This window comes from Hemicordylus capensis, chromosome 1 (assembly GCF_027244095.1).
Source record: "Hemicordylus capensis ecotype Gifberg chromosome 1, rHemCap1.1.pri, whole genome shotgun sequence".
In the NCBI taxonomy this organism is placed as follows: Eukaryota; Metazoa; Chordata; class Lepidosauria; order Squamata; family Cordylidae; genus Hemicordylus; species Hemicordylus capensis.
Genome location: NC_069657.1, coordinates 282252651 through 282276960, shown reverse-complemented (window position 1 = coordinate 282276960; position 24310 = coordinate 282252651). Strand labels below are relative to the sequence as shown.

The 24310-nt window shown below is 42.2% G+C and overlaps 1 protein-coding gene across 14 annotated transcripts in view; it reads right to left on the bottom strand.

Moving 5' to 3' along the window:
* The window catches only part of KIDINS220 (kinase D interacting substrate 220), a 145285-nt gene extending 134475 nt beyond the window's left edge, over positions 1–10810 (bottom strand). For 4 of the 14 annotated variants that reach the window (XM_053285761.1, XM_053285762.1, XM_053285763.1 and 1 more), the window contains exons 1-3: positions 10547–10794; positions 1559–1700; positions 869–967 (exon numbers count right to left, since the gene is read on the bottom strand). In XM_053285761.1, coding sequence (XP_053141736.1) covers positions 869–967; positions 1559–1666 — 207 coding nt within the window. In that variant the 5' untranslated portion in view covers positions 1667–1700; positions 10547–10794. Of the gene's footprint in view, positions 1–868; positions 968–1558; positions 1701–10288; positions 10507–10546 lie in introns of those variants that run through there. The other 10 variants (XM_053285767.1, XM_053285768.1, XM_053285765.1 and 7 more) reach the window with 6 other exon arrangements.
* Between the last annotated feature and the right edge of the window lie 13500 nt (positions 10811–24310).

Below are 24310 nucleotides of genomic sequence, written 5' to 3'. Positions count from 1 at the left end.
CTGGTAACCTCCAGGCTTGACTACTGCAATGCACTCTACATGGGGCTGCCTTTGTACGTAGTTTGGAAACTTCATTTAGTTCAAAATGCAGCAGCCAGATTGGTCTCTGGGGTAATCCCTGTCTTAAGACAGTTGCACTGGCTTCCAATATGTTTCTGGGCGAAATACAAAGTGCTAGTTATCTTTAAAGCTCTGAATGCTTGTGTCCGGGCTACCTTAGAGAGCGCCTCCTTCGGTATGATACCCATCGCTCGTTGAGGTCATCTGGAGAGGTCCGCCTCCAGTTATCACCGGTATGTCTGGAGGCGACTCAGAACTGGGCCTTTTCTGTAGCTGTTCCTGGCCTATGGAATGCACTCCCAGCAGATATCCACAGTTTAGGCTCGCTGTTGGCTGTTAAGAGGGCCCTGAGAGCTTATTTATTTGGCCTGGCTTTCCAAGGTTTGTAAATTGTTTTTAAAGTATTTTAATTAGTTTTAAATTGTTTTAAATTGTTTTTATATTGTTTTTAGCACTGTGTTTTAAATGGTGTGTGTTTTATGTCTTTTTAAATTTGTTGTACACCACCCAGAGCCTTTGGAAGGGGTGGTTTATAAATGTAAGAAATAAATAAATAGTAAATAAATAAGGACCTGCCCCTTAAGGGAACCACTCCCTACCCCACCGAACCAGTTCAGCTTCAAGCGCATGAGGCAATTTGGCGCTTCCCTAAGGAGGCGTCAAACTAGTTCACGCACATCCCTACCAGATAGTGTCTTGTGTGCACACAGTTCTGTGTGGAATATGAACCAATAGAAAACAGAGAGTAACATGCAGGAGGTAGAAGGAAAGATACATTAAGGCAGTAGATTGTTTTTTCAATACTTACTGCATCTTCCAAGTTGCAGTTTGCACCTTTCTTTATCAATTCTTGGACAATTTCTAAATTGCCTTGCTCAGCAGCTAGCATCAATGGAGTCTGGCCATTCTGTAAGCATATCAAATTTGCAAATATCTTGTAAGATGGATAAAAAATATATTAGGAGCTCCCATATGCCAAGTTTTTTAAAAAAGACAGAAATAGTCATATTTCTTTTCTGTGTCACATAAGAAAACTGCAATAGCCAAAAGGTTATGGCTCACGGTGATAATTTATTATAACAAGAAAAAAGTAAGAGAAAAGGCCCTAGACAATTGCTGTCAAAAAGAAAGGCAACAACAAAAGATTACACTCTCTCTCGATCTTAGTACCTAATCTTAATGCCCTTGGCCTACATAAGAAAAATTATATTAATAAGTAGAGACCGCATCAGTTTTCTTTTTCAAATGTATTCTGCAGTTCATTGAGCAACAAGGCAATCATTATGTAAGTATGTATTATAACCAGCAATATATTATTTCTTTTATTTATTTTTACATTTTATATCGCGCTCTTCCTCCAAGGAGCCCAGAGCAGTGTACTACATACTTAGATTTCTCCTCACAACAACCTTGTGAAATAGGTTAGGCTGAGAGAGAAGTGACTGGGCCAGAGTCACTGGCCCAGATATTTAACAGAGTTACTGGGAATTTCACTTACTTCATTTCTCTCATCCACATCTTTGCATTTCTCAAGGAATGCCTTCAAAGCAGGAACATTTTCTTCTTCTACATATGTCACCAAACTCTGAGACATCAGACTTGCCATATTTGAGTAGGTCAAGCTCTACAATACCAGTTACCTGAATTAAGGAGACAAGCCATTTTAGTGTCTTAGCCAGAAACTAAGATTTCATACTAAAGAGAACAGAACACAGAGGATTCACTGTAACACCACAATGAAATGATTAACAAGATCTACTGCTACAAATAGTTTCTATCATACTTAAAGTGTTCTAGGTGCTTTGAAGAACAAAAAAGCAGTACAGCACATTCCCAGAGGACAATAATCTCTTGCATATAGAAGATGGAGATGAGTAGTCATATTACACAGCAAATAAAAAGGTGTGGTGATAAATTGACAAAGTAGCGAGATGTATATGAGACGGACTGTGAAAAAGCATAAAAACAGAGCATAAAAGTTCAAGTAAGGCTTTGTTAGACAAATGATCCTGAGGCTAAAAAAAAAGTATTATGAACTTTAAAAGATGTCTGTCTACACACACACACACAAACCCTGTAGTTAGTTTTTGGCTGTATATTCTTGCACTTATTAAACTTGAAACAAGGAATTTAGAATGTCTGGGGGAAACCACCACCAAGGTTAAACAAGTTAAAATACATTGGGAACAGGGGCGCATCTAGGTATATCTGGCGCCTGGAGCTGAGGCTGAAGGGCTTCAGAGGGTCCCCCCGCTGTGAGGCCTCCCTTAATTCATTTTTTAATACCTTTGATCTGCCACTGCCCCACCACTGCTGGTGCCTGGAGGCCCCCGCTTACTTGCTGACGTTAATTGACATATGTATTGCTCATCCTTGGAAATCCTCAGCTGCACCATATTTAATATAGTCTGCCTTCTCTCACTTGCCTCTCTATCTAGGCAGCAGTCACACAACATACTTTGCTGCCTCACCCACCTTCAGCAAATTAACTTCCCATCAGAGCCCGCTGCCATGACACAGGGGCACATAGAAGGAAAGCCCATTCACTAAGCAGGAGGGGAATGGAAGATGCCAAGAAACCTGGCAGACCTCCTCCCTCTTTCTCTCGGAGGGCAAGGAGGTAGAACTGTTATTGCCACCATGAGACTCCCCCCATTCAATAAAGGTAGTGGTGGGAAGAACTGCCACCAAGTCATCCTCACCACCACTGGCAGTAAGGAGATGGAAAGACTCACAGATGAGGGGAGATCCAATGCATGACACTGCCCCAATCCACTCAGCCTGGTGCCAGGAGATCCATTCATGGATCTCCCACATCACGTCTGTTTCAGCCGAAGGTCCCAGTTATCCAATGCACACAGAATTTTTGAGAAAAGCAGCAGTAGCAGGTGGCACAACTAGTTTCCACACGTAGGGCAATTCTATCGCCTATCACCATGTCAAACACCAGAGAACCAATAATTTCTCTCTCAACAGAAGTTACATATGGAAAGACCAGTAAAATAGGGCTGACTTAAGGATTGTGGACTTTTAAGATTACTGCTGCCCTCTCACGAAGCTGCTATCTTGCTTTTCACTTGCCACTTTGAAACATGTCCAATAATTTCAACCTGAACAATTAAATGAAAGTCAAATTCCACTACACAAGATCCGATGCCAGTTTTCATATGGAAAACTGTAACTGTAATCTGTACCTCTACCTGTAACTGTTCAGGTTATACCGTGGAGCAAATTTCCCTTGACCCAACTTACACTACCAACAACGGCTTGAATGTTACTGCTAAACGCATACTCCCACCCATAAGCTTCTAACATATATACTTTTCAAAAGTTAAAAGTAAGGCCTACTGCACTATAAATACATGTTGCATATTTCAAACCACTATTTGATAACTTAGCTGCTGAGCTGGTAGAGGATTTTCTTTAATGTGGCTAGCTTTATTCCACAGCTGCAATTTAAATCTGAGACAGCCAAGCAAGCAGTGCTGCAGTAATGCGGGAAGAAATTGATTTCTTTCAACAATCTGTTAGGCTAGATAACAGTAGAAAGAAAAATGAAATATATACTTCCCAAACAGCTTAGCCACATGAAAATAAAATGTTTATTTGAACCCCAAAAATGTGCATCTTAGCAAGACTGCAGTATTTGCTGACATTTTCATAGATTAAAGTAATGGGGAAATAAAAGGAATAAAGGAAGTCACCGATGGATTTTAAAAAAATTCCAGGCATTATGAATACAGACCAATATTCCCTACTTTTAAAAATGCATCCATGCAATGATGGTCAGTATCTTTTGCAAGTGTGCCTCAAATCTAAAGTAGGAGTTAATGTCTCCAATATGTAATAGAACATGTTCTATTACGTGTATAGCAACACATAACAGCGTTCTGCTTATGTGTCTAGAAACACATAAGCAGTGTTTTCCACCATCACCACCACCTCAATGGCCTGGGCCATTCCCAGACAGCGGTCTTAACCGTGGGGTTAAGTGGGGTAAAGTAGACCAAATTACGAGGCAATATATTAGCTGCCTATAAGCACAATAAAGATAATTCGAAGAAACTTGAGGGCTATTCACATAGGGCTGCTTTAATAGGATTTCTGATGGTTCCCTCCCATTTTTTCCCCATTCAACACTGATACCATGCACTGTTCAAGTCCATGTAAGGTGTACCACTCCCAGAGGTATTTTATGGTGAACATAAAAAGGCTTTTCTTAAAGCCTTGCTTTTTGATTTTTTACATTTGCTTGGTGATCTTGCGGAACATCGTTCTATGCACCCGCATGGTGAATAGAATAATGTTCCACAAGATCACCAAGCAAATGTTTTAAAAAAGAAAAATGTGAGGCTTTAAGAACAGGCACTCTATCAGCATGGCTCCTCCATTCATCTCAGAAGAAACATCAGTGTATATCAGACTCATCAAAGTAGCCCAGAAAGCATGCAGCCTAAACTCCAATGCACAGGGGAAACCCGAATTGTGTATGGAGTGCTCCTCAATATCTCACATGGACTTCAACGTAAATCCGCCCAATGTGTGAATACATACCTGCCCTCCCCATAGCAAAGCAAAGTAAAATCGATGTCTGGGAACAGCCCTGGAGTAGTATTGCTTGCAATCTGGGGAAGCAGGCAAACATGCTCACACCACTCAATGCTGTACTGTTCCCTGCCTGCTCCACAGAGTGGAAGCAAAACTACTGCAGAGCATCGATCTATCCAATTTGTACACCTCCCCAAACTGCCATCTCTGGGCAGTTAACAATAACATAAAAAGAAGTGAAAAACAAGTTAAAAACAAAAATTAAAACAATTTAAAACACAGATTAAAACCGAAACAATTTAAAAAGCTGAAAAAGCTTGGGTGAAGAGGTGGGTTGAGGCGTACTGCACCAGAGTTACTGGAGGATGGGACAAAAGTAATCAAGATAAAGATGTAAGTTCTTTCAAGCAGTTAGTGCACATATTTACAACTACAAATCAGAAATGAGGAGTGGAAATTTTTCCATTTCTAAAATTTCTACTTGGCTATTTGAAAAACATTAGAAATACAGTGAGGGGAAATTAATATGGTGGAGGTGTTTGTTTGTTTTTAACTGAATGCATAGGTCAAATAACATACCAAATCAGAACACAATCTATCTAGGGCATCCGGGAAATTTTCATAATAAGCGGTTTTAATGAAAATGAGGAAGAAATTTGCATGAAAATTTTTTCCAGAAAACACACATCTCTGATACAAATATCTCATTGGAGAATAATTTAGGGCCAGATCACATATACATGTACAGATACGAAGTGGGCACACATTATACACACACAGAAGAAACAGCTAAGATTAACAATATCTCATTATGTGTAGGCACTGCATAATACTGAAATGACCTGGTAAAAGACCGAACTTAAGACAAGGTACTAAGGGTCACATGGTCAGGAGAGTGGGCTGAAGAGGAAGGAAGCAGCGCATGAGTACACACTGCCTGTAAAGCTGTCTTCAGGGGTGTAATTATAATAGGGCAAGGGGAGGCAGTTGTCTGGGGGCCCACAAAGGCAAGTCACATGACTGACTCCCCCAGCCGTGCACCTGCCCAGGCTTCCTTCAGTTGTGTAAGTGACAGACCAGTAGGCTTTTGCTCAGTACTGGTTGGTTGCACCCACTGCACAATTTCTGTCTCAACCAGATCTTGACCAGTCAATTAAACAAATCTTTTTTGACAAGTCAAGGGCCCAATCACAGGGAGTACAGAACAACATCTCTAAGGATGGTTATGAAATACTGAGCTCCCTACAGATTGAGAACTCTGAGGTGATGTGCAAGGGTGGTGGGGAGAAGAGTATACATATGAGGTTGAAAAGCACAGTACTGGATTCCCATCAGTGACAACTGCTTAAACATGGATTATGATCAAACCTTGTAGGAGTGGAAGGAAACTCAGGCAAGAGAAATTTCCTGTCCCCCTTCCTCACAGCAGCCCCCTGAAAAGTCTCTACTGAAGGTCTTAACAAGGCAACTTGTTTTTCCTTGTAAAACCTTTTTTCAAAATTAGGTATACAGAAAAAAATCAAGCCAACAAAAATAATATGAACATATAGTGCTTCTTAGCATGCTCAAAGATAAATTGTTAATTATCTGCCAATTTATTGGTCTGAATTCAACGCAGTGATGTGGGGCAGAATATTTTCTGTAGAAAAAATTGTTACCCCCGAAGCTATCTCATACATCTTTGCATGGTCAGCCTAAGGCAAAGCTACGTCATATGTTGTAGCATTTTCCTGCTGGTTGTCTGCAAGTTAAAAAAGGGGTAGTTTAGGACACAGAAGACCCATCTACAATATTATACCTTATTGTATTCAATGTGTGGGTGCTAGGAGTGAGGGGCAGTTTAACATTCTGTACTGTTGCACCTAGGGATAAGCAACATTAGAGCTTAGAAGGCCACTGCTCACACCAAATTGCAAATATAGCCAAAGGATGTTCCAGCAAGTGCTATGGTTCCAGCTCAAAAAACAAGAGAGAACAACTAGAAACAAGTCTAGGGAGATATTAGAGAAGCCTTGCCACTATGTGCAATTCATATCCACTTCTCCATGATATGCAGATTAAATAACTATCTCTGATTTTCAAAACCATCTGCCATACTTCAGTAGAGTTGAAAGCAGTTCAAAGATCATCAAGGCTAGTAGAGTGAATGTTGTGGGGCAGAGGAAGAAAGGTGCATACATGCAACCTTTAATGTACACATTATTAAGAGCTTGCTGGATAAAGGGGACATTGTACATTGTGCTCCAGATTTAAATGAAATACAATACTGTAGTTAAGACTTCTGCTTTTGGCAGAAACAAAACCCATGATTTATCTTCCTATGGCTGCCTCATGATGCATACTTATTCACAAGTCTAAGCATCACTTGACAGTCTCTCTTTCCATCTAGGACTGCTTTCAGCACTGTTAGGTAGTTTTCACATGCAAGGCTTAAATCAGCGACATTTTAAGATCAGCTCCACACAGCATTACTATAACAGTAGCATTGGCTAAGATGTACATTTCTTCTTCTTCCAATATATACCCAGGAGAGGCTCAAATGTGATCCATGTAGCATGTGCCTGAGCATATTTACTCAGATCATGCAAGCATGCTAAAGATCCTTAAAGCTGTACTGCATGTCCACAGCACTGCAATGTTCCCAGCAAGCCTCAGTGAATCTTAAAATAATTCCTGCCCTTCTCTTACCATTGACTGTCCTCTCCATTTACTATATATCTGTTACCCTTTCCCACAATCTCATCCTAGGTGTCCATTTCACTCTTGAAGAAAGGTTTCTCAGTAGAAAGATAAACAAAATACACTCCAAAGGTAGTGGTTTTAGTGGAACTTACTTCCATGTGCTAAGAACTACAACCATAAAAAGCAAACTCTCTTAAGGAATCTGGTAGAACACCCAGAGGTGCACCTAGGTAAACTTGGAGCCTGGACTTAAAAGCCTTTGGAGCCAGCCATCCCCACACCGGTGCAAGTTAAGCATCATCTGCCTACACACACACAAACACACCATGACACACACTGTATTTTTAGCACATGGGTTCTTGAGGGTACAAACAGCAACTGAACTCATAAGAATGTAAAAATATAAAACAGGTATATTTATGCAAATATGCATAATTTCAAAACATTAACATATTCCCATCCCACAAATTTATTTCCCCACATCTGTCTCTAAAGCTCCCGGCAGAGGTCACACTCAGCTACCCGGCACAGTGCAGGCCAGCGGCACCACCCAAGAAAGAATAAAAGGGATTTGTGGGGCCTGAGGGGGTGTGGAGGCCCTGGACTTCGGCCCCAAAGTCCAGGGGTAAGAGTGACACTGAGAACACCTAAAGCATAGTTATAACTACGTCTCTCATCAAGACATCCAATATGCATTCTGACCAGGAATATGCTCCCCTTTGTTACAACTAGTACTACTTCAAGGCAAATATTTTGCCAAATATTACTGTCAGAAAGCTTTCTCAGGATTAGTATTTAAGAAGCAACAAAGCTGCAAAGCAACTTAGGCAAGGCTATTGCTTACACCAACCTACAAACATAGCCAAAGGATGTTCACAAATTAGTCTAAATTTTTGCTTCACAAAAGACCAAAGAAAGCTGCTAGAAAAAATAACGATTCCAATTACCTGTGATAAACACTTTGGGAACTTTTGATGAAAAGCAGTATATAAATATCGGTTATATTCATATTGGTAATCTGAGCATATGAAACCGCTTTAGTAGCCCTGTGCAGATAATTATAGTGTAGAAATTACTGAATGGAAGATCATGCCTTCTGGCACCACCACAGCATTCCACACAAGGATCAGAACTTGAGAGGTGATATGCATATATGTGAGAATAGGCCTCTGTGCTCAAATTCCAATCAATGCACAGAGATTGGGGAATGGGTCAGTAGCAGAGATGCCATTCATGTCTACACTGTTTGACCATGGCTACTAAATCAATTGTTGCTCCATCTAGCCTAGTGCAATTGACTGACTGGCTAGTGCCTTTCCCAGATCTCTTCCCACACTGTGACCAGAGATCTTCTAACTGGAGATACCAGGAATGGAACCTGGAGCTTTCTGCGCGCAAATGTGGTCTTCCACCAAGATGCAGCCCCTTCCTAACAATAAAAGCTTAAGAGTGTATCACTGGTTAGTATGCGATGCTAGAAACAAATCTAATGCACACATTATCAGTCGTTAATGAAAACACAACAAATGTATAAGACAATCAATTGTTATTACACAACTGGCACACAAAAGGAACATACTATTAATGCTTATAAGCAAAAAAAGAACAAGCTAAGATCAGAGAGCTAAAGATAACATAGTAATTCTTGACTTAAGAATATTTAAAATGCCAGTTTAAAGCAGTAGGGATTTTTTATCTCAGAAGAGTTTACATAATATAGCCATCAAGCACAAGAATAAGAGTCATATTAATGGATTTTAAAAGAAACAAATCCATGTAAATACTTCAAGTCATCTCTCAAATGTTAAATTGTTGATCTATCACTACCTCTTCACATGAATAATGTAACACTATCAAACATCACTTGCTTAACAGAGGCTGGCAACTATTTCTACTCACACGGTCGATGTCCTTTGTTTTTCCATCTACATGCTGTATATATATGAATTCCACTTTTCCAAAAAGTGGAATGTAATCACACACAGCACTTTCCATTCTATTTTCCCCTAAAGGCATATCTAAAACCTAGAAGGCTTCCAACAATTTATCCACCCATTTGTATTCCATTTACATTATTTAGGCAGCAACCTTTACACTTATTAGTGAGTATTCACACTGAATACCCTGGGCTTTACCTAGAAGGTAAATGCCTAAGATTGCACATTAGACTGCAAATCCACTTTTCAGTATGTGGCACAATACTGACAGTAGATTAATGTTAAAGTTAACACTCTCTCACACATGTCATTAGAACATTTTTTGTCAAAGAACAGCCAACTGTTTACAACTTTTTAAAAAACACTCAGCATCTAGGCATCTTCAGGGAGTACCTTCTTTAATGCAAGTGCCAGGATATCCCTCAGATATTGTTTACTGTATACACAGTAAGGTCTACAGCATCCCATGGATCATAGAAAAGTGAGCAACCACAGCCTGTTTTTCTTAGAGGAAGCCAATTACGCTTCTATCCTAACACCACATTAACAAGAACAGAGAGATCTGTGAGAATCTAAACATTATTATTTATTTATTCATTCATTCATTCATTCATTCATTTGATTTCTATACCACCCTTCCAAAAATGGCTCAGGGCAGTTTACAAAGAATAACAAAAAAATAGATTTATTTCTTAATAATAGATTTATTAAGGCATTCGGAATTTTTTAATATCACAGTACATTTGGTAGCTTTTAAGGTGCCACAAGACTCTGTGTGTGCGTTTGCTGTAAAAGATTAAGCCTGCTACCTGTCTGGAATTTCTTCCCATCATTGCGGCTTCCAACTCACCGATGCAGACTGCAATCCTAGGCACGTTCACTGGGTTGGGAATAATAAGCCCCGTTTACCTCAATGGGCCTCCTTCAGAATAAACATGCATATAGGGACGGCCCAGGGGTTGTAATGCAAGGGAGCGGGTTAACCAAAGCATTCACACGTTCAGGAACGTCAACAAGGGAGTGAAGGGCGGGGAATGGGATGATGAACGGCACCACCTTACCGTAAAGGTTTGGAAAAGGAAAGGCAGCAGCCTGTTCGAACAGAGTCCACCAACCCCGCCAGTATCTGTGCCTCGAGAGGAGTCCTGCGCTGGGCTGGGCACGGGGGTGGGGGAAGGAAAAGACAAAAGACAGCCTGGGGGGGAAAGCGGCGGGGCGGCTCCGCTCCCTTTGTCTGACAGCTCGGGCGACCACCGCCCTTCTTCCCACCCCGCAACCCAGCTTGTCATCAGTCCCCCCCTCCCAGCCGCCGCCATTACCAGCAGGATTTGAGAGCGAACCACTAGAGGAGGCGTCGTGGTGGCGGCAGAGCTGAGAGTGCGCGCTCAGTCGGTGTCACTGGAAAAGCTGCTCTTCGCCGCCTTCACTTCTCCCAGCAACAGCCGGCGACGGCCATCTTGCCTTCTCCGCCGTCCCGACTCCCGCCCCCGTCCTCCTGGCCCAGCCTTCTTTCCTCGTCGCTTCGCTTCCCCCGGTAGTCACGTGAGCCACCTCGGCGGCCCTCCTTGCTGCAGCCTCGGCGGCCGGAGGCGCTGCCTGCGGCGGCCGCGAGACACGTCTATCGGACACACGGGCAGTTTGTTTCGCGACTCAGCCCTAGAACCAGCCCTGTGTCCCTCCGACCCCCCTGGGGACTGGTTATCAGTGCAGTCTTGTGCATTCGCAAGATCACTTTATTCAGTGGCACTGAAGTGGAGGCAGCGCCAGGCAGCCCAGGAAAGTCTCAGGCAAACTCAATATAAAGTTGCATGCTAGGCTATTGTGACAGCCCTCGGGTTGCCAGCCTTTCAGAACGGGTCTGCCCTTTAGCCTACAGGACAGGAGTCAGCATCAATATCTGCGGGGCTGTTGAAAACAAGAGATGGTAAAGCCCCTATGATAATAATAGCGTGAAAACATATTGCGGGGCGGGGAGTCTAAAGAAATCGTTCTAAGTCAGTTGACAACCCTGCCCGATCCTCATAAATAAGGCTAATTATGTTCAGTGGTCCTTACAAGATAATTATGGATAGGAATGCAGCGTTACTAGGAAATAACAGCCCAAACCTATGCATGTTTTCTAGAAAGCATGTCTCTTACTATGTCGATTTGTATCCTAATGTGCTTACACTTGCCACCTGACCCGACCGTGGAATCCTATGTGGGTAGGTCCCTCTGATTTCAAAGAGACTTACTCCCTAGTGTGTCTAACATTGCAGACAATGATTACAATTCTGTGCACATTTGCCTAGGAGTAAGCCCTATTGAATACAATGAGACTGACTTCTGAGTAAACAAGCATTGGCTTGTGCTGCAAGGACACTTGTTTCTTGGAAACCAGCTGTAAGCAAATTTACACTGAAAATAAAAACCTCAGTGGACTCATGTTTAGTCAAAAGTAAATCCCACTGGATTCAAGTAAATTTATCTCCAAGAAAGTGTGCATCAAACTGTAGCCTAAGGATCTAAGCCCTTCAAAGTCAGTGTGGTTCTTTGTGGAGATGATGCCTTTGAACACCTTCCTATATTGCTGCCGCCCAATATAGGTGTTTCTGGGAAACACACCAGCAGGGATTTGAACCAGCAACCTTCTGCTTGTTAGTCAAGCATTTCCCCGCTGAGCATTAGGTGGCTGTTAAAAGTGGGTACAGAAAGGTATATCCTTTCCTTCATAAATTGAAAAAGAGTGAAGTTAATTGCTATTGCATAGAGCCAGCATGGTGTAGTGGCTAGAGTGCTGAACTAGGACCGGGGAGACCCAAGTTCAAATCCCCATCTGGGTGACTCTGGGCCAGTCACGTCTCTCTCAGCCTAACCTACTTCACAGGGCTGTTGTGAGGAGAAACCTAAGTATGTAGTACACTGCTCTGGGCTCCTACAATTATCTTTTGATCAATCACTCAAAATCCAAAGTCATGATTTTTTCAAGGAGGCACAGGCTGTTAAGATGGTCGATTGAGGATCAACAGTTAGAACAGGTCTATACATATAGATATTTAGGTGTGACCCTGCAAGCAAGAGGTTCATGGAAGGCACATATAGATCAAGTTACTCTTACTGCACGAAGTTCTCTGACTTTCCGGAGATTTTTCTATTCTAAAGGACATGAGATCATTTCGGCCACTTTGAAATTATTTGCGGCCAAAGTTAGGAGCCAGCTATTATATGGGGTGCAACTTGGTCCTTTTCCTTCATACAAGTCTATGGATGTGGTTCAAAATGACTTCCTTAGGGCTCTACTTAGAGTACCTAGATGTGTCCCCAATGCATTATTAAGGTTCGAGTTGGGTCTTCTGAAGATCGAGGTCTGGGCCTAGTTGTCTATTTTGACCTATTCGCTTAAAGTCAGATTCCCCCCCCCCCACCCCCGGAGGATGGATTTCTCTTATCTTGGCTGAAGTATTCCAGCCCACTTGGGACCAGGCTATCCAAGACAAAATTGTGTCCTTGGGTCTGTCTATGGACTACCTGGTCCTGTTAAGTCACAATCAGGCCAGGCAGATCCTGAAACAAAGACTCTTGGACTTCGAAATCCAACAAGAACTTTCCCGAATCCCTGATTGTACTGAAAGGAGGCTGGGTTTGAGCAGTTCTAGTTGGGGCCCTGCTGCTTATTTGAATGCCTTGAACTTGACATGCTATCAGAGGGCCTTTTTTAGAGCAAGACTTGATATGTTACCTTCAGTGGTGCTCTCAGGGAGGTTTCTGGGGATTCCTAGAGAGGATAGATTATGCCCATGTGGTATGGGAGAAGTCAAATCCATCCAACATGTTTTGTTGCGCTGTCCATTATATAGAAATTTAAGATGTTCCTTACTTACTCCTCTTCTGACACCCTTCCCAGGTTGCTCTAGAGATTTTTATGTTTCCTATCTTCTTGTGGATAGAACTTTAGATGTCACCTTTAAGGTGGCTAAATTCTGCTCTATTGCAGTACTGTTGCGGCAGTGAGCTTTTCCTTGATTAATTAAAAAAAATTTTTGATCATTTGTTTGTAGATATTCAGCTATATATTTAAACATTTCACTTTCTTATTGTATTTTCTATGTTATGGGATGTTTTGTTATGTTATGCTGACCTTGGGTCGCAAATAAAGAACTTTGACTTTGCTCTGGGCTCCTTGGAGGAAGAGCGGGATATAAAATGTAAATAAATAAATAATAAATAAGTCATAAATTGTGGGGAAGAGCCTTAGGCTGGGTGCAGGGCTAAGAGTATTCACAGCTCTAATAACAGCTGCCTGTGAGTCATTTGAAAGGTTAACTGTACACATCTAGAATAATGTTCCACATCCTAGATAGCAGCAAGCACACATGCATTTAAACCTTTAGGAATGGATTTAGGGAAAAGCAGGCTTCTGCATTCCTGGGCATGCCTCCGAATACAGCTTTTCCCATTTCAAAAATAGAGTTGATGTTACATGCAGTTTGGCCTTCAGTGTTTTTACAAAACTTTGTCACTGGTAATGTAATAAAATAGACAACAAATATACCTGTCTAAAACTTTGGCAAAAAGTCAAATACAAAAGAATTAGAAAGAAAGGGATCAAGGTCATGTGCCTTTCCCCTAGCTCTTCTTACAAAATTAGGTTGCTGCTTACTTCTAAGTCAGTGTTGCTAAGTTGTCATAGAAACCTAGAAACTCATACAATAATTCTGGAGGCTCTTTTCCAGAAATAGATTGAAAATGCTTTAGATTAATTGGTTTGCTTGGCTTTTCTTCTACTGAGATTAGTGCAGATGGCAGATGACATGAAGCTATTCGCTAAAGCCAGACATTCAGACTTCAGAAATTGATGGAGTGCTTCAATATATACAGACCTGAAAGAGACCTGAAATTTAGGGGAAATTCAGTGATGCATCAATAAATACAGTAGTTTTTGTACCACAAACATAAAATATTATCTGAGCAAGTTAAATAAGTATAACTAGGCTGCTTATCTCCTGCTTTGAAGGATGCTGATCTTTAGTTGCATGATGGGTGGTTAATCTGAGCTGCTCCTGCACAAGAGTATATAGATATGTGGAAAGGTATGTCCATATGTGTAGTGACCAGCCTCCCCTCCCTCTAAAGCAGGGATTCTCAACATTGGGTCCTCAGATTTTATTGGGCTTCAACTCCCATAATTCCCAACCAAAGTTGAAGTCCAATAACATCTGGGGACCCAACGTTGAGAATCCCTGCTCTAAAGAGTTAACAGGAAGTAAACCCTTATCTTGACTGACAGGCTGGTGAACTCCAGGGCTCAGTCAATCAGCACACCAGGTGAGTGGGACCTAGAGAGCTGTTGCCAAGATGGAGTTATTTCTTAGAAGAAGCTAGGCTGGAGGTGCTCAGGAGGACATGTGGCCATGGAGGTTGGCTGCAGGAGGATAACTGTAAAGCCTGGGAAGACAGGATTACAGGAAGCTTGAAGTCTTATCAGGAGTTTGATGAGTTCAAGGAAAAGGGAAGTTTAGTCTAGGGGAAAGTTTGTTTAGTCAGACTTTGCATTAGGGATGTTATATTTCTTTGGTGTGTGCTCTGCATATTCCATATACTGTTCTATTGTAGTTTACCTGCAACATAATTAAAATAAGAAACACTAGCCTATGCACAATACAGCTAGGGCATTGCAAAAGATTCTATAAACATTTAAGCATGCATTAAGGCAACCTATTTTTGTAATCCTACTAAGTATTCTTAACTGTATCTAAAAGCTGAGAAAGGCTCTGACAGAAGCAGTCTGGACTAACTGAATAAAGCTGGGGTTTTTTTTTAGTTCTTTTCTTTTTACTAGCTTCTCCAAGTTGGTTTCAACTCACGGCAAGCTCATGGCTGGCTAAAGTGTTTGAGATAATTCAATCCTTGACAAATTTTTCTGGTACAGATCATGAAATTAGAGAATTGGGTATTGGCTGTGAGGTTTTTAAAGGGCTTTTTTGCAGATAAAATCTCACTGTTCTGCTGGGACCTCCCCCTCACTCTTGATGCAATTGAGGAATTGGAGGCTCCATGGTCATCTACCGGGCCAATTTTTGATAATTTTAACCAACTTTCAGAGCCTGATGTTGAAAAAATTCTGACAGCTATGAGGCCTACCACATGTCCCCTTGATCCTTGCCCCTCCTGGCTGGTGAAGGCCACCCGGGAGGAGTTGCAGACCTCCCTTGGGAATATCATCAATCTTTCCCTGGAAACGGGGATTTTCCCAGGAGAGCTGAAGGAGGCATTGGTTAGGCCACTTTTGAAGAAGCCATCATTGAATGCCTCGGAGCCAGCTAACTACCGCCCGATATAGAATTTGCCTTTTTTAGATAATGTGATAGAGTGAGAGGTAGCAATACAACTTCAGACGTTTTTGGAGGATGCAGCGATTCTCGATCCCTTCCAGTCTGGGTTTCGGCCTGGGCATGGGGTAGAAACAGTCCTTGTCGCCCTAGCTGATTATCTCCGTCGCTGGCTTGATAGGGGAGGGTCGGTGCTGCTGTTGCTGTCAGCTCTCACAGCAGCATTCGACACTGTGGACCATGATATTCTGGTCCACCCTGGCCTGTAGCTAATGCTGGGATTCGAGGCGTGGCCTTGTTGTGGCTGTGTTCTTTCCTACAAGATCGGGGATATAGGGTGGCAATGGGTGATGAGAGGTCTTCACATCAAGTACTAACATGTGGTGTCCCCCAGGGGGCTATCATCTCACCCTTGCTGTTCAATATTTATATGTGGCCATTAACAAAGCTGGTGAGGATTTTTGGGCTAGGGTGCCACCAATATGCAGATGACACCCAGCTTTTTCTGCTGATGGACAGCAGGGCTGAGGACACCATAGCCCAGCTGACCAGGTGTTTGGAGGCAGTCGCTCACTGGCTGAGGCAAAGTCGTCTACGGCTTAATCCAGATAAGACTGAAGTTCTGTGGCTGGGCCCAAGGTGGTCAGGGGAGAGTTTTCAATTACCGACCCTTGATAGTGCTTGTTTGATACCTCAGCCTGCTGTGAAGAGCCTGGGCGTGATTCTTGATGCCTCTGAATATGGAGGTTCAGATCATGGAGGTAGCTCAAAAGGCCTTCTTTCAAGTTACGCCAAATACGGCAGCTGGCCCCCTATCTGTTCCCTCAGGACTTGGCCACTGTGATCCATGCGACGGTCACTTCCAGGTTAGATTGTTGCAACTCACTTTATGTGGGGCTGCCACTGCGCCTAAATCGGAGATTGCAACTGGTGCAGAATGCAGCGGCCAAGGTCCTTACTAGGGCGTCTTGGCGAGCACATGTGACACCTTTGCTCGTTCAGTTGTACTGGTTGCTGGTTGAGTCCTAGGTTAATTTTAAGGTATTAACCTTAACATTTAAAGCCCTACACGGTATGAGCCCTCCATACCTCCAAGACCGCCTGGTTTGATATGTCCTTTGCCGGGTCCTGAGATCAGCCACAAGTAATGCCTTGGTGATCCCGGGCCCTAGGGATATTAAATTGCAATCAACGAGAGCCAGAGCCTTCTCAGTGGTGGTCCCGACTCTATGGAACGGTCTCCTGGATAATATCAGAGCTTTCCATGAACTGTTGGCCTTTCGTAAGGCATGTAAGACTGAAATGTTCTGCCAGGTGTTTGGTCGCTGAGATAGCTGGTTGTAGAGTGATCCTGTAATCCATGGTTATTATGTCATGTGGAATGAGTATTGTATGGGGTTGTGGTTTATGAGGTTATGTAAGATATATTTTTATGGAATTGTGTTGCTATGTGTGTTATTGCTTGTAAGCCGCCCTGAGTCCAATGGGAGTAGGGCGACATATAAATCTAACTAAATAAATTAAATAAAACGGGGGGGGGGGGTTGGGATTTCTCTGGTGCAAACACATCCTCAAATGTTCAGCAGCTATCAGCTTTCTCACCACGTGTAGACTAGCAAGTAGAAGATTTTTGTACTTGTCCAAGAGCCAAATTAAGAGAGCTTTTTCCCCCAGCAACAAATATTTATATTAGATTAAAAGAAAAAGGTATGCAATAAGAGCAATTGTCTTTTCATAAAACACATTGTAAGAGAGAGTTTTCATTAACCTGGCAACTCACATTAAAGCAATACAATAAAGGAGAATAACTTTCCTGACCCCTCTAACTAAACATCCCTACTCACAGGGAGGGATCTTGGCCTCCCATTTCCCCAGCAGCTTCTCAGCCAGCTGCTTCCTCAAGGCACTCCTGGAACAGAACAAACCCAAGATGAGGCTTTATCTTCTGTAGATGGCTGTGAGTATGGTCCAAAATCTCCAATATTTGATAATTATTTTTTTGTAAAACTGTTTTCTACAAGTTTGCATGGGACCAACACCCATGAAAATGTTATTATTTGATTAATAAATAGCGTGAACAGATTTTTTTTCTTTAATATTATTTATTAAGAAGAAAGGGGGGGGGGAACAAGTTTACACTATCAACTCTTGAACTTCTGATAGTTACATACAGCAGTCCAGAATTCCACTACCATCCTTTGCCAACCCTCCCCCTCACATCAGGTATTACAAAAAGATAAAAGTAATGTATTAACCAACCATCTGTACTTAAAAAACCCGACACAACCCCAAATCTTGTGTGTGGATGTTGACCTTGTGCTAAATTGTAATTTATAAAAAGTTCCCAGATTAGAGCAAACATTTCATCTGAGGTATTCCGTAAATAAGCAGTGACCTTAGCCATTGAGGCATATTCCAATAGCTTTAACAGCCATTCATCCAAGGTCAGGGTTACTTGTAATCTCCAGTTGGCAGCATAGAGAATCCTGGCTGCAGTAATCATGTATAAAGACAACTCCATGTATTTAATAGGTACATAAGATTTAGTCATATTTAACAAACAAACAAAAAAGATCAGGTGAGTAAGGAAAGTTTATATTTAAGATTTCTTGCATCTTCGAGTGAATTTTCTTCCAAAATTGTGCTTTGCTGCAAGTCCACCACATATGATAGAATGTCCCCGCATGATTCGTACATTTCCGACAATCTCCAGAATAATTACTGTCCATCTTTGCAATCATTGTGGGAGTAATATACCAAGGGGGGGGGGAATTGTATCAATTTTCTGTTAAGGTACTATTTGCTGTAAATTTGATATTCACTTTCCAATGATGTTCCCATTGTAGGATATCTTGGATCCATCTTATTTATTTATTATTTCTCTGTGTAAACCGCCCTGAGCCATTTTTGGAAGTGCGGTATAGAAATTGAATATATAGATAGACAGATAGATAGTCCTGTTTAAATTCTGCATCCATTTAATCATGCAGTCTTTTATCTGTTCTGTTTCTGAGTCATATTTCAACAGCCAATAAATATCAATCCCAATAAATGATCAGCATTTTTAGTTATTAGTACTTCAAATTTCATTAAATCTCTAAGTTTACCACCTTGTCTTTGTATTTCTTTCTGCACTATAAAGCTAATTCGTAAGTATTGGAACCATGAGGGTTCTTCGGACCATTCCAAAGTAAGAGTTTGAATTGATTTGAATTTTGTTTTTCCAATAGTTAAACTTTGCATGTTATATGCTTTCTCTCTCCAGGGGTCATACTTTTTAGATTTTTCTTCATGAAAACAAAAATATTTTAGATAGATGCCAAAGGTGATAAGTCCAGGCTGATCCTTTTCTTATACTTGTCCCAAAGACTTAACAAACTATTTCTAATTGTATGGGATTTTATATCGTGATCATTTCTTTTTATTTTCGTTCATAAATTCTTATGTAGCCCATCTGAGAGATCAGATCCCTCCATATCCATCATTGGACCGTATGGTTCTCTGATCCAATCCAAAATCCATGTCAAACAACTGGCATGGTGGTATAATTTCAAGGGTTTTTTTCTGGGTTATCCCACCCCAAGCCCAGAGAGTTTCTGTCCAATCTGCATAACTGGTTTAAATGCCTGGGCTTGATTACATTGCAGGGTATCTGAATTGGTTAAAGCCTCACATGCTTTTCACTCTTGTCAGGAACCCAGACTTTCTCAAGGATGCACATGATTTAATGGGGTGGGGTGAGTGTGACCTTGTTTCACCAGGTAGCTTTCCCACCAGTCTAGTTTCCAGGTAGACGTTCATTTACAGAAGAACAGCCTTGCTGGATCAGGCCCAAGGACCATCTAGTTCAGCATTCTGTTTCACACAGTGGCTCACCAGATGCTGCTGGAAGCCTACAGGCAGGAGTTGAGGACTCTCTCCTGCTGTTACTCCCCTGCAACTGGTACTCAAAGGCATCCTGCCTCTGAGACTGGAGATGACCTATAGCCTTCCGACTAGGAGCCGATGATCTGCCTCTCCTCCATGAAGTCATCCAAACCCCTCTTAAAGCCTTCCAGGTTGTTGGCTGTCACCACATCTTGTGGGAGAGAATTCCACAAGTTGATTATGCGTTGTGTGAAAAAGTACTTCCGTCTGTTGGTCCTAAATTTCCTGGCAATCAATTTCATGGGATGACCCCTGGTTCTAGTGTTATGTGAGAGGGAGAAGAATTTCTCTCTGTCCACTTTCTCCACACCATGCATGATTTTATAGACCTCTATCATGTCTCCCCACAGGCATCTTTTTTCTAAACTAAAAAGCCCCAGGTGGTGTAATCTTGCCTCATAAGAAAGGTACTCTAGGCCCCTGATCATCTTGGTTGCCCTCTTCTGCACCTTTTCCAGTCCTACAATGTCCTTTTTTATTTGTGGTGACCAGAATTGTAAGCAGTACTCCAAGGGTGACTGCACCATAGTTTTCCATAAGGGCATTATAATATTAGCAGTTTTATTTTCAATCTTCTTCCTAATGATCCGTAGCATGGAATTGGCCTTTTTCACAGCTACCGCACATTGAGTTGACACTTTCAACGAGCTGTCCACCATGACCCCAAGATCCCTCTCCTGGTCAGTCACCGACAGCTCAGATCCCATCAACGTATACTTGAAGTCGGTTTTTTTTGTCCCAATGTGCATCACTTTTCACTTGCCAACATTGAAAACTGCATTTGCCATTTTGGCGCCCATTCACCCAATTTGGAGAGATCCTTTTGGAGCTGCTCACAATCAGTTTTGGATTTCACTATGAAAGACTATGGTATCATCTGCAAATTTAGCCACCTCACTGTTGTTCAGTCATCATACATGTGTGATGTTTCCAAGCAGTGCATTCATTTGCATGGTAGACTTTATAAAATAGTTTAACGTCAGCTATATCAAGTGTTCTGCCATTTGCACTAATCTCAATTCCAAGGGGGGAGCCAAACAAGCTGATTATTTCTCTCTTAAGCATGTTCAGTCTACTGCTTCTCTCTTAAGCATGTTCAGTACTACTGCTTCCAAAATTACTGTGTGAACTGCTAGGTTTCTATGACAACTTGGCAACTGTGGCTGACATCCTAACTAATAAAGCACTGGTACATCTGAAAAGTTCAACTAATTTAGCTCCACTGCTGGCTTAGTGGCGGGGGTAATTTTTGACAACCTCCGCTTCACCACCAAGCCCTCTGTGCTTCCCCAAAATAAGTCCCTGAGGGTCACACATCCCTCAGGGACATATTTGTGGGTGACTCAGAGGGTTTCTGAGGAAAGAGGAGGTTATTGAAAACATACACACACACTCTAGCACCAGTACAGTGTTAGTCTGGAGGTTTTCAGAAGCATTGGTGCTTAACTGGTCAGGATGGCAACCATCAATTTGAAAGTAAACAATGCAGTCCGTTTCACATCATAGTAAATTCCAGGAAAAAATAACTTGACCCTGTTTCCTCTCTCTCTTTATCAATTCGCAATTCTGTTTACTGACCTTTTAGTCATGTGTGTATGAGAGTTCCAGAGTGCCATGTTTTGTGCGTTTCTACTTTTGATTTCAGAATGAAATCAGGTGTCTATTATGTTGGTTACTTTAAAAGACTTGGTCTTTGAAGCAAGCTCATTTATTTTAGGAGCCTGAAATTTCAGGCTGCAGTCCACTTCATCAGTTGCACAAAGATAGTTGTTTAAATGGAAACTTGCTAGTTTTCATATGTGTAAGAATGTCCAAAGATTACTTTTTGGTAGGTTGGAGAAACCTGCCAGGTTGGAGAAATGTGAGTCTCTGACATGATACCACCCAGTTTTATCATCCAAATGATAAGTGGGCCTGAACCTCCTCTTTTTGTGTTACAGATTTCTATACTGCATATATAATTGCTTAATCCCTGTGTTCTATGTTAAAAGCTGTGCAGGGATCAAAAGTTCACAGCTCCTGTATTACAGTTGGTTTGGGAAGGGAAAGTTTTTTACTGGTTAACCTTTGGAGGGAAGAGAGGGTTTTATTTGACTGGGTATGTTTTAAATTAATGGAGAAAGCCTGAATTGTCCGGATTGGTTTGTTTAGAAAATTTGGAGGTGGGGGGGAAGGAGAGAATAAAAGGAGGCTTGCCTGCAGAAGAGTGTTAGTTGGAGAGAAGAGCTGCTGAAATTAAGAGCTGAGAAATCACTGGGAGAGTGAAGCTGAAAACATTCTTGAGATTTTAATCAGCCTCAAAGCAGTTGAAGAAACAGTCTGGAATTGAATGTCCAGTACTGGGAAAGAAGAGCCAGACCTGAAGCTGAGCAAGGGGAAAAGCCAGACTCACTGCAGAAGCTGATTAGAGGTGATTATAAGAAAACTCCTGGTAATGACTCTAGGTTAAGGCACAGTATTAGGTGCAGGTTCAACTGGGGATGTTTTTCTCCTATTTTATTGATTCCTTTATGCTCATATGGCTCCTGTTTCTTTGTACTAAATTTTCCAAAAGAACTACTGTTTTGAACAGTTTGAGTAAAAAAAGTTTTTGAATTTAACAATCTGTAGCTTCTGTCTGTTTTCCCCACGCCATGCTAGGCACCTTTCCACACTATCTGCCTGAATGAAAGAGAGGTTTGGAAAGCTGTTTCAGTGGACTCAGCCAAAGAAAATATAAAAGTCTACTTGGGGGCTGTGGTGAAGCTTAAAAAGTCACAGGACTGGTTGAGACCAGGCTGTGACAGTTGCTGTCCTCCATTTTATATTCTGCAGCTCATGGGTTTTTCTTTTCTTTCACTTTATCCACATTTATCCATTTCCTGATAGAATTCAATGTATAATTACAAAGGACTTCATGCCCTGGTTCCTCCTCATTCTGTTCTTAAAACATAAGAACAGCCCTGCTGGATCAGGCCCATGGCCCATCTAGTCCAGCATCCCGTTTCACACAGTGGCCCACCAGATGCCGCTGGAAGCCTACAGGCAGGAGTTGAGGGCATGCCCTCTATCCTGCTGTTACTCCCCTGCAACTGTCATTCAGAGGCATCCTGAGTACTTATGTTCAGTCCCTCACTGCTGCTGGTTTCTCCTTTCCTGAAACTTAACCTGGGAAGGTGGGGTAGCTGTAGCAGCTGAGGAGGCCTTACCCAATGGCCTCTGTGTTCTTCATTTCTGCTGAATATGTTCAAAAGCCTCTATCGCCACCTGGGAGACTGCATTTTCAATAGTCCTATTCACATGTTACGTTCAACACCTGTACAAGTATACAGTTATTAACACTATGTTGAACACAAGTACAGCAATACACTTCCTATCTGTACCATACATTCATACAAACACATGTATAAGTGTAGAGACATCTATATTATTGTAAAACAATGTCTGAATAGGGCTAATATCCTCCCTGCTTGTTTGACTGAGATGTAAAGTGACACTTCTCAGCCTGCCAATATGTATCCAGTCCTGAAAAACACCATGCTTCTGCAGGAAACCTACATACAGCTCACAGCTGCTGCTGCTGCTTGCTTCCTACTCTTGCCAGCGTGGGAAAGGCTCAGGATGAATTCCTCCCCCAGGTGTGTTCTTTCTGAATTCTTCTATTAAAAAAACTCAAAGACCCCCAAAAGGTTGGAGAAACCAAGCTAATTATGAGATTACCTAGGGATGTGTGCGCGCGCGCTTGTTTATCTGCACTGAACACTCATAATACATCTCCTTGAACAGACTTAATTAGAGTAGCAGCACCTGAAGTCTCCACAAGACTCCACAAGACTGCCACAAACCTCCCTTCCTCCTTTCCCTCTGCATAAGTGTTGAAAGAGCATTCTCAGCTAAACGGTCCTCTGTTTTGCTTTGGAGTGGTGTTTTCACAAGCATCTATTGTATTCCGTATGTTAAGTCAATCCAAGTTCTATCCTCTCATTTTAAAAACTTGTAGTGGGTAGCTAGGGCCTGGAAATCCACAGGAGCCCTATGATTGGTAGCCAGGCCCAGCCGGAAACCAATCTAATTCAAACGGGGCTTTCCCCTCTCTTTTGGGGACAAGGGGTCAATAGCTCAATTAAGTTTGGAGCTAAATTCTGTTTTGTAGTTCAGTCTGTTGGAAGCTGAAGAGAAAGCTGCAGTATAAGAAATACTTAAGGGAAGAACTGCCATCTAAGAAAAACAGTGGTAGGAAAAATTCTTAGACAGACATTGTGTTAGGTGGGTTTTCCCTATTTCCAAGAGAATTAAAAAACAAGTTCTCTATAAGGGTAAGTTATGGAATGCTCTGTGGGAAAGGGGAGGGAGGTTCCTTAGCACCACATTAACAAGCCTTAGAGCCAAGCGGGGTCACCAACTGCACCTGTCCTGTGAGAGCTCTTTATTTATTCCAGTTGGATGGTGGGTGGTCTGGGTCTCCTACCCTACCTAGGCCAGGATACCCGAGGGGAGGGGGAGTAAGGACCCTACCCAAAGGTGGAGCAGGCACCGGCAGCAATCATTACTAGCCTGGAGGACCACTCCCTTTAGTGAGAGTTGGTCCTTCAGTCACCTTGCAAACCAGGGAAGGTCTACCCAGTGAGTATGGGGTGGCCAGAGGTGCTCATACCCCCAGACCTTGGGGCCCTGGTCCATGGCCTTCAAGGTCCAGAGGGGTTCCTGCCACCACCCTACCCCATGGCACAAAAAACTTCAATAATTCTAGCAGCCATGTGGGCGGCTCGGGTGGGGAGGGGGTGAGCCAAGCAGATCTCCCCCACCCCCATGGTGGCAGCGGTGCCATGATGTTGGGGCTTGCGACACTCTATTCCAACTGCACAGGCA